This window comes from Marmota flaviventris, chromosome 13 (genome assembly GCF_047511675.1).
Source record: "Marmota flaviventris isolate mMarFla1 chromosome 13, mMarFla1.hap1, whole genome shotgun sequence".
Lineage (NCBI taxonomy): Eukaryota > Metazoa > Chordata > Mammalia > Rodentia > Sciuridae > Marmota > Marmota flaviventris.
In genome coordinates, this window is record NC_092510.1 from 91,906,470 (window position 1) to 91,920,809 (window position 14,340).

Below are 14,340 nucleotides of genomic sequence, written 5' to 3' on the forward strand. Positions count from 1 at the left end.
AAAACCCAGGCTCAGGTCTGGCTCCAGAGCCCTCCATCCTTCTAGAACAGTTCACGGCCTCCTCTGGGATTCTTCCTTCTGATGCAAGATGTTCTGAAGGGAAAATATCCCTGAAGTCTGCGTGGGTCCTGGGGGAGTCAGAGTGAGGAGCCATGTCCAGGGGCCAGGACGAGAAACCTGGTGGGAATCTCAGCAAACACTTCCCTTCATGTGGGAGGAAGTGCCTCCCAGGAGCCCCTCGCTGAGCGGCCCCGGGCTGCACAGAGCCCTTCTTCCTGAGTTCTTTAAATCAGACTCAGGAGCAGATTGCCAGAAATGAGGGTAACACGGGTGATTTTACCATTTTATACCCAAACTCATGGTGTGTGTGTGTGTGGGGAGAGAGAGAGAGAGAGAGAGAGAGAGAGAGAGAGAGAGAGAGAGAGAGAGAGAGGCTGTATGGTTTTTCTAGTTACTTAAGACGGTTGGTTACAAGAGACGAAGGCAATTGAACATGGTGACTATTCTGTGGAGTTCCTTTGTCTCTGCAAAAATGGGCTTATTTTGTAAGGAAAAAAATTATATATGCCATGTGGGAAAATTTCTCTTGCATTCATCAAACCAAATAGGAGACTGACAGAAAATATCAGTCTCAGCGAGGTGGATTTTAGGTTAAAACGCACTGTGGTGAATCCCCCTCACTGAGCCGGGACAGCTCTCTCGGACCCTGGGAGTGCCAGCTCCCTGATGGGAGAGTTCATCGCTTCTGAACTTGGAGAAAAGGTGCTTGAACGCTGAAGGTCTCAATTACAGGGACGAGGAGGTTTAGGACATTGGTCAAGAAATGTTAAGAAAAAAAAAAATTAAGCTATTTTGGAGTTAACACTGTGCCAATCACAAAGAAAATCCCAGACGTCAGAGGAACAGCAGGGACCGTGCTTCAGGCTGTGACTATCTTTAAATATGTGAGGATGCAGGGAGGGGGAGGAGGGAAGGGAGAGGAGCTGACCACTTTGGCTTCATTTGTCTTCGGACATCATTCAGGGAAGCTTTTACCTTCCTCCCGCTCTACTTTGTAGGAAACCAGAAGCCAGTCTGAAGGTGACATTGCATTTTAGTAGCACTTTGGTTTACAAAACTCTCTCGCATTTATTATGCTTTCCATTATCTCACCTAATGTTCCCAAGATTAAGTGAGAGAGGATATTGTGTCCCTGTTTGGTGGCTGAAGGCCTGGAGCTCTTCCTGTCTGGTCTGTGTGGCCCGCAGAGCCTTCCTGAAGGGCGCGGAAGGTCAAGAGCAGGTCAGAGAGCCCCTTGCCCTCACAACGCCTGCGTATTTGCTGGGCAAACATCAGGTCCTCCGAAACGTGGCTTTCCACATCTGCTGAATGGGGCCAAGATCCGCGATGGGGTGGAGGAAAGAACGTGGCTCTGGGGCCAGGGTCCTTGGAATGATTCCTGGCTCTGTCCTTCACTAGCCTGGAGACCTTGGACAAGCCATGTGACCTCCTGGACATCAGAAAAGAGAGTGATGATAACCCTTACCCTTCTCTGGGTCATTGGATCAAATGAGAAGATGGATATGAAAGGACTTTGTGAACCGAGAGGCCCTGAACATACGTTGTTTAATTCACGCAGGAAAGGGAGTTGGTTCCAGAAAGGCCCAGGACACCGTTACAAATGTCTAGTCCTCCCTGGCCCTGTCCGGTCCCACTCCCATACTATCTGCACTCCCAGCAGGATGACCTTCTCTGAACTAAACACCCCGCACAAAAACATGTTGGTGTCGGGGGAGAGACGGGCTGGCTGCTGGACTGAGGAGCCATGGTGAGCACCATCCTCCATCTCCAGGGATGAAAGGCGGGGAGACAGGGCCAAGATCTGAGCCGAGGCACACAGAGAGATTCCCAGGGCCAGAAAAGTCAACTAGGGTGGGGTGGGAGCTTATGGGATGGCTGCCATGCTCGGGGAGAAGACCAGGCAGCTGGGAATGTTGAGGTGTTCAGCAAACTGGCTTGGCAAGGCGCAGAAAACCAGGATCCTGGAGGGCATCTGCAGGCCATGGAGAGGAGGAACCGGCAAGGAGCCTCCTCCCTTGGGCTGCTCGGTATCCTGTAATTTCAACAAGCACCTCCAGGGGCCTCTCTCTGTGCCCCCGGGGTGGGCGTGGTAACAGAGGGACTTCCTAGGGTCTCAGATGGATATGGGAGCTGTTCTTTCTGCATGGGGGACTGCTGTGGGGTATTAGAGCTGGACCTTGAAGGGAGCCATTATTTACCATTGTCCAGAGGGCCAAGGGAGCAGGAGCAGCAGGGTGGGGACAAGGGCAGGTCCCTGCTGGCACCTTCCCATGGGTGGGAAGTGGTACATTCTGTTCCTGCCTGACAATGACAGATACAAAGAGCCCTGGGAGAGCCTGGCCAGGAGGGTTGGTGTCCAGGCATGAATAGGAAGGGAGGGCCTCCCTGGGGACAGCTTGGTCATCTGTGGCTCTCCAGTGCCCTTAGCCTATAGAGGTGGAGGGTGGTGGGAGGGGCTGAGCAGTGAATGGACACCAGTGAAGTCCAGGCAAGAGGTGAGGGTTGAGCTAGGAGAGTAGACAGAGTTCATGAGGAAGAATAAGAGGAACCAAAGAGGGTTGTTCGGGGCCTGCGGCTCTGCTCTCCCGAAGGCCCTGCTCTGCCCACAGGGCCCAGCACTTGCTAACGACTGCCCTGAACCCGTGCATCTTGCAGCCCCCACTACAGGCTTCCTTCCAGCCAGGCCAGTGGGGACAAGACTCCTTTCCTGAATACAGGAAATGGAGCCTACTTCCCCGGGGGCTGGAAGGACAGGCACAGGCAAGGTCACCACACAAGACACGAGGAAGCTGGGCAGGGACACCAAAGGGGCAAGACTGGCACCTGTGGAAGGCATGGACTGGGCCAATCCGTCTGTTCTCTGGAAGTCGTTGTCCTCCCTGGACACTCCATGGACTTAGACTTGGATGTACCTGTCCTAAAGGAGTCCAGGCTGAGACCATCTTCTTACACCTTCTTTCCACACCCCCTGGAAGCCTGGCCCTTCAGGAGCTCAGCTGATGGGCAGCAGTAGGAGGGGGCCCAAGGGCAGGCAGGGCGGGGGGAGAAGAGCTGGGGAGGATCCCCAGGGCCCTTCTAAGAATGGGCTGCAGCCCCGTGCAGGGGACCCTGAGCTCTGCACTCAGGGGTCTCTGGGCCTGCCCAGCCTCGCTGGCTCTCATGATGGCAACCTCATTTCCCTAAGAGTCACAGACAAGATTCCACGTCCTCCAGAACACGGGGCTTCCCCAGGGTCCTGTCCACAGAAGAGGGGGACTCCTTCCAGCACGAGGGGCTCCAGAACTGACAGTGACCTGCTTGCATATGATGGGCAGGTGGGGGTGCAGAGGACATCTCTCACCATGAGTGCTGACATTTTTATGTCATCCCAAACCAGGTGGCTGAAATTCAGCCTCACTGTTTCCTACCCCAACCCCAATCCAGTGTACTTGGTTGGTTTTAGGCTTGAAGATTGCTCTCCATTTTGGCAAGCTAGCACTTTCTGAAGACCCACCTGGGGACGTGTCAAGCTAGAACTCTGTTTAAAAGACTCTTTGCAGTCCCCAGCTGATGACAAGGGTGCCCTGACACATCTATCTACTCTACTGGGGCCTTTCACTTTCCATTTGTCCTGTCCAAAGGGTACAGAAGAGCAGGCGGGGGGGGGGGGTCTTGAAAAATCTGTTCCTCACAGTGTACCTCCCTCCACATACATCCTGCTTCCCCTGGTTCTTACCTGGATCTCATGTCTTTTCTCTGAAGCTCACTACCCTTCCTGATAACTATCAGCACAGTGTTGGGTACATGGGGCCCTTGTCCTTGGGACCAGAGCTTCACCCTTGCAGGGGTCCACTGAGGCCACAGGACCATCTGGACAGGGAGGCTAAAGATGGAATTCCTGCTTTGGGGTCAAGGCCAAATAAACTCAAACAAAAGGGCCTGTGAGTCTCCTGCTGGCTCATAGGCTCTAGGAGCCTAACTTAGTTACATCGTAATTATTTCTTAATTAGTAACAAAGCAAACATTGCAGCAACAGGCAAGCTAATGAAATAAATGAGGCTAATCTGTTAACTACACCCGTGTAGCACATGATTGGGGCGGGAGGTTCGTGTCGGCCTACTTGGTATCTCCACTTCATTTTTGGAGAATGGGTGGTAGGAAATGAACGTGATGTTCTCAGACTTTAACCGGTGGCTCTCGGAGGCTCCCGCACACTCTAGGTCTCAGCTTCCTCTCTGCGGCTCTCCGTGTCAGGAGTGGCTGTGCCCTCCCGCCCCAAGCACGGCAGATTTGCCCTGGTTGGTGCTTCCTGTGAGCCCAGAATAGAAGGTGCCATCTGTCACATTTCAGATGTCATATGTCCACTGATGGCTCCAAAACAGGGTGGGTCTCCAAGAGGCGTGGGGAGAAAGGCGGGCAAGAGTCAGCCTTGCAAAGCAGGAGTGCAGCAGAACAGGGGACCGAACCAGAACCTCCGATGGGATCCTCCACGGCCTGTGTCCCCCACAGGCAGGAGCCCGGGGGCTCCCTTCAGCCCTGAAGGGCACTCGCTTCTCCTGGGCAGACAAGAGGGCCTTCAGGACAGAGTGTGTCTGGGATAGGAGCACTTACTAGCACCGTTGGTGCGGAGTGGGGGGTTGCCCACCACAGGCTGGGCTGCAGGGCAGGCGCCCTGGGGCGAGCTGCCTTGGGAGAGACGGCTCCCCGCAGAGCCACCCCGGCTGCACAGCAGGCGCTTCTCGTCCAGCAGGGACAGGTGGTATTCGCACAGGTCGATCAGCGAGGCCACCTGTTCGTGGAGCGGCAGCATCTTGAACTTCCTCTGGGCCAGAAAAAAGAAAGCTTCTACAAACGCCTGCAGACACATCCCTGCGGACAGAGAGACCAGTGTCAGGGTGCTCCGAAGACGCCCTGGGAAAGCTCGACCCCCCGTACACCTGCTAGTGAGAGAGAGCCTGTCTCCCCACCAAGCTGCATTCTGGAAACTTCCACAGGCTCCAAACACAGTGCCTACCGGGCCCAGGCACTGGCCGGAGTTCTTTAGCCATTTATAGATCCCCCCCTTAACCAGCCCTATGCAGCAGTTTGAATACAGTCACAAAAACCGAGTCTCAGAGGAGAGGGGAGGCCTCGGTAGAAAGTAGTAGGGTTTGAATTTAAACCTAGCCCAAGGCCTTGTCCCTCATTAACACCCAGCTCCCTTACTTTTCTAATTAAGGGGGAAAGTTATTAAGATAAACCCAGGGCTGGGAATGTGGCTCAAGCGGTAGCGCGCTCGTCTGGCATGCGTGCGGCCCGGGTTCGATCCTCAGCACCACATACAAAGAAAGATGTTGTGTCTGCCAAAAACTAAAAAAAAAATATTAAAATTCTCTCTTAAAAAAAAATAAGATAAACCCAATCCGACAGCAAAATTCTGTATGTTCAAAGGGGCACTGGTTAGACAGGCACGGGCATTTGTCCAAATGCACCCAGTTGTGCCTTAAGGTTTACACATTGTGCTAGATGTAAAATTTACCTCAAAAAGTAAAGTTCAACCACCCCTTCTGTCTGGTCAAAATTATATTCCGGAACGTACGATGAGTGATCTCCACTGTATTCCTGAAATCTTCTTCCCCTGCTTTGCCTCATAAACTTCTACCCATCTTTGGATCTGAGCTCAAAATCCCCTGTTCAGTGAAACCTTCCTTATGTCCAGATGAGCTGTGCCCCCAGGAAGGGCTTTTTGCACCTTTATTTGCAGCATGACTGCAGCTCGCTTGGAGGGGGGTGTGATTCTTCGATTCTCTCCGTCTGCTCTGTAGAACTGTGAACTGCATTCATCATTATCCCCAGTACCAGGTACTCTGAAGGTGCTCAATACAGACATGCCAGGTACATGAGTAATGGGTGAATGATGACTGAATGGGTGAGTTGAAGGTAGGCACTTTCAGACATTGCCACCGATCCTCATGAGGCCAATATCTTTATACCCACTTGACAGATGAGGAAACTGACAGATTAGATAACTTCTTAAGGTTATCCAGTCAGAGAATCGTGTGCAAACTCAAAATTTTTAATTTTTATTTTTTAGGCACTGGGGATTGAACATAGGGGTGCTTGATCACTGAGCCACATCCCTGCCCCTTTTGATTTTTTTTTTTTTTTTTTGAGACAGGGTCTTGCTAATTTGCTTAGGGCCTTGCAAAGTTGCCGAGGCTGGCCTTGAACATGTGATCCTCTGTCTCAGTCTCCAGAGTTGCTGGGATTACAGATGTGTGCCACTGCACTCTTCTTGGAAAGTCAAAAGTGTTAAACTTAGTTGGGCAGCATGAAAGGCTTTTAGTCTTTCCTACATCCTAGCGAAAATGAACCCTGGGGTCTAGATCTATGGGGTTCCCTGGGCTCCCTGGGAAGGGGACACTCAGGCCAGACTGAAGGCCAACATATTACTTATATGAGACTGGCTCAGACTCCCCTAATCTCTCCCTTCCCACTAGAGAGCACGTTATGCACCTGCCTGCTACCACAGGGCACAGCCTAGTCCAGAATCTGTAGATACTGAATATATATGACCCCTGGGATTCAAGAATGCTTTTTGCTTTGAGAGTGAGCTGAGCAAACAGGTTAGTTTTTGTTTCTTTCCAAACCTCTTTTTGGCTCTGCTTCTTTTGATTCAAAAGTGCTGCAAGTCCCTGCACTGCTTGACCCTGATAGGAAGAGTTGATAATGAGCATGTGACCCTGGTGGAAAAATACTTTTGATGACAGAAGAGGAAGGAGATGATTCCTAATTACCAACTCTGGGCTAGGCTCTCCTGGGATGTGCACATGTGTGTTGCGTGCATGCATATGTGGTGCACCCATAAATGTGTGCACACGTGTGTGTTTGAGCATGTGTGCATGCACACACAGTTGGGTAAAGGGTCAGATACACGGAGTAGAAGATTTAAAGCCAAAAAAATTCAGTCCCCATCCCGCATTTCCAACTGTGTGATCTGAAGAGTGTGGACCGCTGAGGTGCCAAGTTCATGAACTGCTTGGTCCCTGGTCCCTGACAAGATAAGGAGCTCCATGCAGAATGTAAATCACCCTCCTCATCAATCACATTGCTTAGTGCAGCTGACAGTGTTTTGTAGCAAGTCTTTCTGGATTAAGGAAGCAGCATGCTGTTTACACTCTGGCTCAAACCCGAGTTCAGGACTGTGACAAACAGTTCATGGATTGCAACTTTGAGTAGCTCTGATCTACAATAGTCTTAGCAGCTTTTTGTGGGCATCCCAGTCACCACAATCTTGTTAAAATGTGGATTCTGGGGTGGGGCCAAAGACACTGCATGCTGTTGGCTTTGTATGGCTCAGGGGCTGCTGGTCTCTGGGCCACACCGATTAGCAAAAGGGTCAAGGATTTGCTGCTTCTTTTCACTTAATAAATGTTACGTTTGTTCCTTTCATTGAAGGCAGAGTGTGATTAAAGCTATAATGCTCAGCAAGAAATACAGTGAGGACTTACGTGGGGGAAAAAGCATAATTTGGTTATCTGGAAGGAGGAGATGAGTGGGAGGGAGGGAAATGGGATTGAAAGTATGACACCATTGTCTTTTGCTTTCTTCATTTTCTGAGTTTCTTCAGTAAACATGCATGCAATTGTGAAAATACTTTCAGGGGGTGGTGGGAAGTGGGTATAGGGACAGCTACCTTTAGTCATGAACCCTTTGTGGCCGCCTGAACTTGAAGGCAGGTGCATGTAACACTTTGAAAAAAAATTGCAATGCAAATTTCTGTGAATATATTCAACTTTGATAAGATGTTTTAAATAACACTCCCCACATGTCCCCCTTATGCTTGGAGGATATGTTTCAACACACATCCACATAGCACCACGTCCCCCTGTCCTTCCCTGTTTATGCCCTGGTGCCCCCTTGTTATCACTATGCTTGTGCTCTGGGGCCAGTATTAAGTAAACAAGAGTCACTCAGGCACAAGCACTGCAATACCGTGACACTTGGCCTGATAACTGAGATGACTGCCTGGTGACTAATGGGAAGGTAGCACGGCGGCATGGATACACTGGACAAAGAGAGGACTCCTGCCCGGGTGAGATGCAGCAGGGCAGCCTGGGGTTTTATCATTCTCCTCAGGTGCGCAATTTACAACTTTATGAACTGTTTACTTCTGGAATTTTCCGTTTGCAATTTTCAGACTGACATTGACAGTGAGCAGCTGAAACCAGAAAATAAAGCTTTGGATAAGGCAGTTGGGTGCGGTGAGGGGACCACAGCAAAGGGAAGAAAGAGGCAGCCAAGGGTGATAAACATGAATGATTCTTACATGGGCCAGATGTACCCTGAGCCTCACTACAACTCCTAATGTGCAGATGAGGAAACCGAGGCCCAGAGTGATGAACAACTTGCCCTCAGGCCTCACGTCGGTAAGTGGTAGGACAGGTATTCCAACCCAGGCCTTGTGCATTGCTGACTCTCTGCCTTATTGACCTTCCCAAGCATCCTTACCAAGAATGGGGGAAGAACGCAGTTAGAGAGGACAGACAGGCCGAGATGGACACAGCCCAAGCAAAGACTGAGAAGGTCTGGGGTTGGGGGTCAGGGGAGGTTTGTGGGGAAGAGACATCAAGTTGGGCCTTGAAGAGTGGGGAGGAACTGGAGGGGCAGAGGCGTGCTGGGCGAAGGACAGGGACATGGCAAGACACTGTAGCAGCACGTTAGCAACTGGGGGCACCTGCAGCAGGGCAGGGAGGGGCCGGCTGGAGCAGACTCCTGGAGGCTGCAGCCACTCAGGGGCTGGGGTTAGTGCCAGAGGAAGTGAGCTGGGCCAGCCTCTGGAGTCCCACACCTCCAACAGCCCCATCACATTTTCTTGTCCGGTGATCTTGAACTACATCTTCTACACTGATAGAAACCTGTGAGGGGTGTCTTTTTATTTTTTCTCAAATGAAATCTTATGAAGAGCGCAGCCCAATATGCCAGCTAGGTGAAGGGACCCCTCTCTGTTTAAGTCAGGCAGTGGTGGCTCAGAGCCTTCCCACAGGCCACTTGTTCCTCAGGACCTTTGAACCTGGTCAACCAGCCAGGCCACCGTCATTATCTTGGAATCTGTGCCAGGCATCTTTGTCTTATCAAAGGGCTGGTGACACATGAGATTCCAAGTCACAGTAGCAGACAAAAAAACAAGACCAGGCTCCAGGTCTGCTGATGAGCTCACAGCACCCTTTACCTGCACGACACCCCATCCCCCACATAGAAGCTGAAAGAAATCAGCCCACACATTTCTGGGGCCAGGGTCTGGGGAAGAGAGGCCGTCTCCACTGCCCCGCAGCCCTGTGTCCTTTGCCCAGCCCTGTGGAGTGTGTCCCAGCAGGTGCCGAGGGCCACGAGGGCTGGGAAGAGGGTCCCACACAAACTACACGCTGAGCATAGGGGCCCCCTCCAAGAGGCTGCACCTCTGAGACTGGCTTTGATCCCCATTTCATCAGCGGCCCAGGAAAACAGTGGCCTGACCCAGGCCAGCATTCAGCGAGCTTCAGAGATCTGAGCCTTTCCAGGGCTCCGAGGAGGTGGGAGGGAGGAGGAGGAGAACCGAGGGGAGCCAGCACACACAGAATAACCTAATTTGGATTCAGGATCAGGTTGCTGGGATTTCCACCAACGAAGCGAGTCAGGATGGGGCAAGAGGGCAATTCTCACCTGACTGGGGGTTCCAGTCTTTTCTAGAGCCTTCCCAGATAGTGAATACGTTCTATCAGGAGGATCCGGGTCTTGCTCCTGCCTTCTCACTACTTATTACAGAACACAGTGGGGATATTAGTGGGGTATGGGGAGAAGCTCAGTCGCTGGCCTCCCTCTAGAATACAGGTGTGCTAGTCAACTGCCCTTCTACCACTTTCTGTCCACTGGAGGATGCGCTTTCACCCAGTTGTGGTAACAACACACGCACAGCATTTTATCTGGCTTACAACAGTTCACATTTTTGTGGGTTTCTGTGCAGGCTTCATAGCCATTACTGTAACGATTGCATAATATTCCATCAGAGCTGGGTGTGTGTCAACTGGCTGTGATCCCAGCCTCTTGGGAGGCTGAGGCAGAAAACTGCTGGAGGTCGGCAGTCTGAGACCAGCCTGGGCAACGTGGCAAGACCTCATTTCAAACAAACAAATGTGCTATCAAATTTTTTGCCAGGCACATAATTTCTTCACCTCTCCCTGTAGGAACTGAGGCTGTTCCTATTTGTTCTCTCTTATTGAGAATATTATAATGAACAGTTGGTATGTCATGGTTTTTATTTCCAATTCATTTATTTCCTAACAATAAAACCCCAGGAATCTGGATTGTTGTTTTTCTTTAATAAAGATGTGCTTGGTAATTAATTTCATGTTAAAAATTCTTAAAACCTATGGAGCACCATGATGGACAAAACACATGGACAGGTAAGTGGGAGCAAGAACATCCCGTCCCACCGAAGCCGGGGGGCAACTGCTCACTCACTGAACCAACAAAAGTGTAAAAGAATAGGAACCGCGAGGCAGCAATTGCTCTGGACTTTTAAAAAGCAATTTGGCACAAGCTTAAGAGCCATTTGAGAGTTTCTATCAATTAACCCAGTGATCATAATCCTAGGAATTTTCCCTGACAAAAATCTCCCTTCCAGAGGAACGCCGCCTGCACAGTGGCATTCACTGCCAACTTATTTACAGTACAGTGGGGCAGGGAGTCACACTAGACTTCTAGGGCATTAAAAAACAAATTCCTTCTTTCTATTTTTCTGCATTTTCCAAATAAGATAATGCATGCTCATTTGGTGGAGAGCGGGGGAGGTGCTGGGGATTGAACTCGGGAACTTGACCACGGAGCCACATCCCCAGCCCTGTTTTGTATTTTATTTAGAGACAGGGTCTCACTGAGTTGCTCAGCAGCCTCACATTTGCTGAGGCTGGCATTGAACTCACAATCCTCCTGTCTCAGCCTCCTGAGCCATTGGGATTACAGGTATGCGCCTGGTTTGCATGTTCATTTTTGAGAGTAGTTAGAAAAATACTTATCATTTTTAAGCTGGATGCCATGGTGCATGCTTGTAATCCCAGCAGCTCAGGAGGATGAAGCAGGTGGGTCACAAGTTCAAAGCTAGCCTCAGCAACTTAGTGAGGTCTTAAGCAAATTAGCCAGACCCTGTCTCTAAATGAAAAATATAAAAAGGGCTGGAGGATGTGGCTCAGTGGATAAGTGGCCCTGGGTTCAATCCCTGGTACACACATACGAATATATTATTTTTAAGACACCTCCAACCCAGCTTCTGAAGTCACTGGTTGTGGGAAGCTCACCTCTGTCCACCCCAGGTAGAGTTAATAGCCCTTCTTTGGTGCTTCCTCTGGATTCTTGTCATCTATTGGGATGAACCCTGAGTATGTGACTGTCTCCCTACTAAGACTGTGTGCCCCTGGAGGCAGGGACTGTGTCTCAATCATTGCTGTATTCCCAGAATGCAGCACAGCCAGACACATGACAGGTACCAATAAATATCCATTGAACTCACTCGAGCAGATATGAACCTTTGACGCAGGCCTTATTATTTCCATTTTACAGCTTTGTAGCTGTGGACACTGAGGTAAGCCTGGTGTATAGGAAAAGTCTTCTCTGAGATTTTCTGCCTTAAGAAACCAAAATGATCCAGAGCAGAAAGTTTAGAATCCCCTGGGGGATGATGGCGTTAAAATGCAGACTGAGCTGGGACTTGGGGGTGCACACCTGAAATCCCAGGGACTCTGGAGGCTGAGGCAAGAGGATCATACGTTCAAGGCTAGCCTCAGCAACTTAGCCAGGCCCTAAGCATTTTAGTGTGACCCTGTCTCAAAATGAAAAATATAAATAGGGCTGAGGATGCAGCTCAGTGGTAAAGCGCCCCTGGGTTCAATGCCCTGTCCACTCCCCCCGCAAAAAAAAAAAAATGCACACTGAGGTTCCACCTCCAGAGTTTCTGATTCAGAAGCTTGAGGTGGGGCCTGAGAATTTGCACATCTAACAAGTTTCTAGGTAATGCTGAGGCCCATGGACCTGGGACCCACTTTGAGAATGCTGAGTCAAGGCTGTATCTGAAAGTCCATCTGCCTATTCACAAAAAGACCTGCAGTAAACCGAGAGAAGCTTAAGTTTGGGCTAAAAATGTCTACATTTAAAAAAAGACACTGGTGGAGAGAAACCACAACCAACAGCTACAGGGGAGAGTCCTTGACTAGGAACGAACATCTCATCCTCCGAGTCTCCGGCCAGTTATTTTTAAAAGACTAATGATGGGGCTGAAAAACCAAGAAGTTGTTCCAACTGTGCATTAAGCGCTCCTTTAGTTTCTGGGAAACCACAAACCCCTGGTTTCTTCCAGCATCTTCGTTGGACCACTAAGTTGGGGAGAGCTCCAGAGCCCTCTCCTGGGCCCTGCTCTCCTCTGTCTTACTGAGGTAGACTGGGAAGGTTCTAGAAGGCCAGACCACAGACGGCCCTGTACACCACGGCAGGACATTGAATTTTATGCTGAAGAAGACCAGAAGCCACTGGGGACTTTAAAGTGACCCTGTGGCTGCCATGTGAAGACCCAGTAGCAGGGGGTGCATGTGAAAGAAAGCAAGAAGATCCCTCACAGGGCTACCGCACTAGTCCAAGCAAGAACTGGCAGTGGTGGCTTGGACCACTGCGGTACAGGTAGGGGTGGTGATGGGTGATTAGATTCTGGGTTTAGTCTGATGGTAACATCAGTGAGATCTAGGATCCGCCCTTGGGTCGGATGTGGGTGTGAGGGCAGGTCAGGAGTCCTGGTGCGTGAGGGCTTGTGACACCAGGCCCAGGAGATTAGCCTCCCCCTCGAAGGCAATGGTTTTCAAACATTTTATGCATAAAATAATCTGGGGACCTCATAAGAAATGCAGGTCCTTGTTTTCTCCCCCAGTCCACGCACTCTTAAACCCCCAGTCGCGCCCAAGTGCCCCACCACTTGGGGACACTCTTGTAGGCTACCCAAGTTCCCGAGATTACCAAAGCCATTGGGAAAAATCAGAGAAGGGCTACCCTTCTTCCCTGTATCTGCACCAGCCCCGCCAAAACCCCCTCACAGCTGGGATTGGGAGTCAGAGGATCTGGTGGTGATACTGCTTTACCGACTTGTTAACAGTAATGAAAGTAAATAGTAATAATTCCTTGTTGTTGACCCCCCCCATTTCAGGGAGATCCTGGGCTAAAGGCTGCCTGTACATTATTCATCTTCCTCATACACAACCCATTCACAGCAGGTGTCAGCTTCAATTCCATCTCACATTCAGGAGACATGCCAAAGTCACATAGTTGGTAGGTGGCAGACCCAAGGACCCCTCTCTTAGCTTCTTAACTCTACTGCTATTTTGAGAGCCTTCAAAGAGATAAGAAAGTCAAAGTTGCCCCTCGCATCCCAAAGATTAAAAGAAGAAAAGACAATCCCCAAAACAACACTGGCCTCACAGTGAATGAGGGATGGGCCTCATCCATCTCCGCTGAATGTCAATAAGAAGGTGTAGTTGGATCTTTTGGTCTTTGCAAACAGACTTTCCCCTCCTGCCTCCCACACCTGAAGAGAAGCTGTTGAGTATTTTTTTCAAAACTTCATTTGGGTTGATGGGTGTCGCTGGAGGAAGCGGCCTTTGAAATATTCCAGTTGCAGCCAGACACATGCCTCTCACTGGAGACGGCCACTGGGATATTGAGATGCGGCCCCTGACAGGCCACGGCCTCATTCTGTCAATCACTGGGGTGAGGGTGGGCCCACTGGCTCCTTCGGTGGTGGTGGGGGCAGAGTTCTCTCCCCTCACTCCCAGGGAGGCATCCTTGCACACAGGACTTAATGCAGGCACGGCAGCTGCTCTCTAGTAATCCCACCATCTATTCTGGGGCTTAAGGATTGAAACAAGAATGATACCTTATATGTGCATAGCGCTTTCCAATTTACAGAGAATATCCATCTTTTCTCATTGGCTTCTCAGTGTTTGAAGAAGGCTGTTATTACAGGCAGTCCCCACTTACAGCTGAGGAACACAGGCCCAGACAGGTCAAGAGGCTTGTCAAGGTCAGCCCCTAGGTGGACGTGGCAGTGTTTCAGCCCCTGCCTATCTCCCATTCAAACCCACGTTCCTTCCCTTACACTATTAGGCTTCCGTAACATCTGACATTTATGTATTATTTTACAGTTTACAGAGCACATTTGCATATATGATATAATTAAATCCAAATCATTGTCGACAGCCAGGGATATTATCCCAGACTGAATATGAGATTTGTTTTTTTTTTAATCTC

At 50.2% G+C, this 14,340-nt stretch overlaps 1 protein-coding gene across 1 annotated transcript in view; it reads right to left on the bottom strand.

Annotated features, from left to right (window-relative positions):
* Positions 1-4,154: 4,154 nt before the first annotated feature.
* The window catches only part of Ttll11 (tubulin tyrosine ligase like 11), a 228,989-nt gene continuing 218,803 nt past the window's right edge, over positions 4,155-14,340 (bottom strand). Inside the window, exon 9 of the mRNA XM_027935834.2 lies at positions 4,155-4,908. Within this exon, the coding sequence (XP_027791635.2) occupies positions 4,616-4,908 (293 nt within the window). The 3' untranslated portion in view covers positions 4,155-4,615. The remainder of the gene's footprint in view (positions 4,909-14,340) is intronic.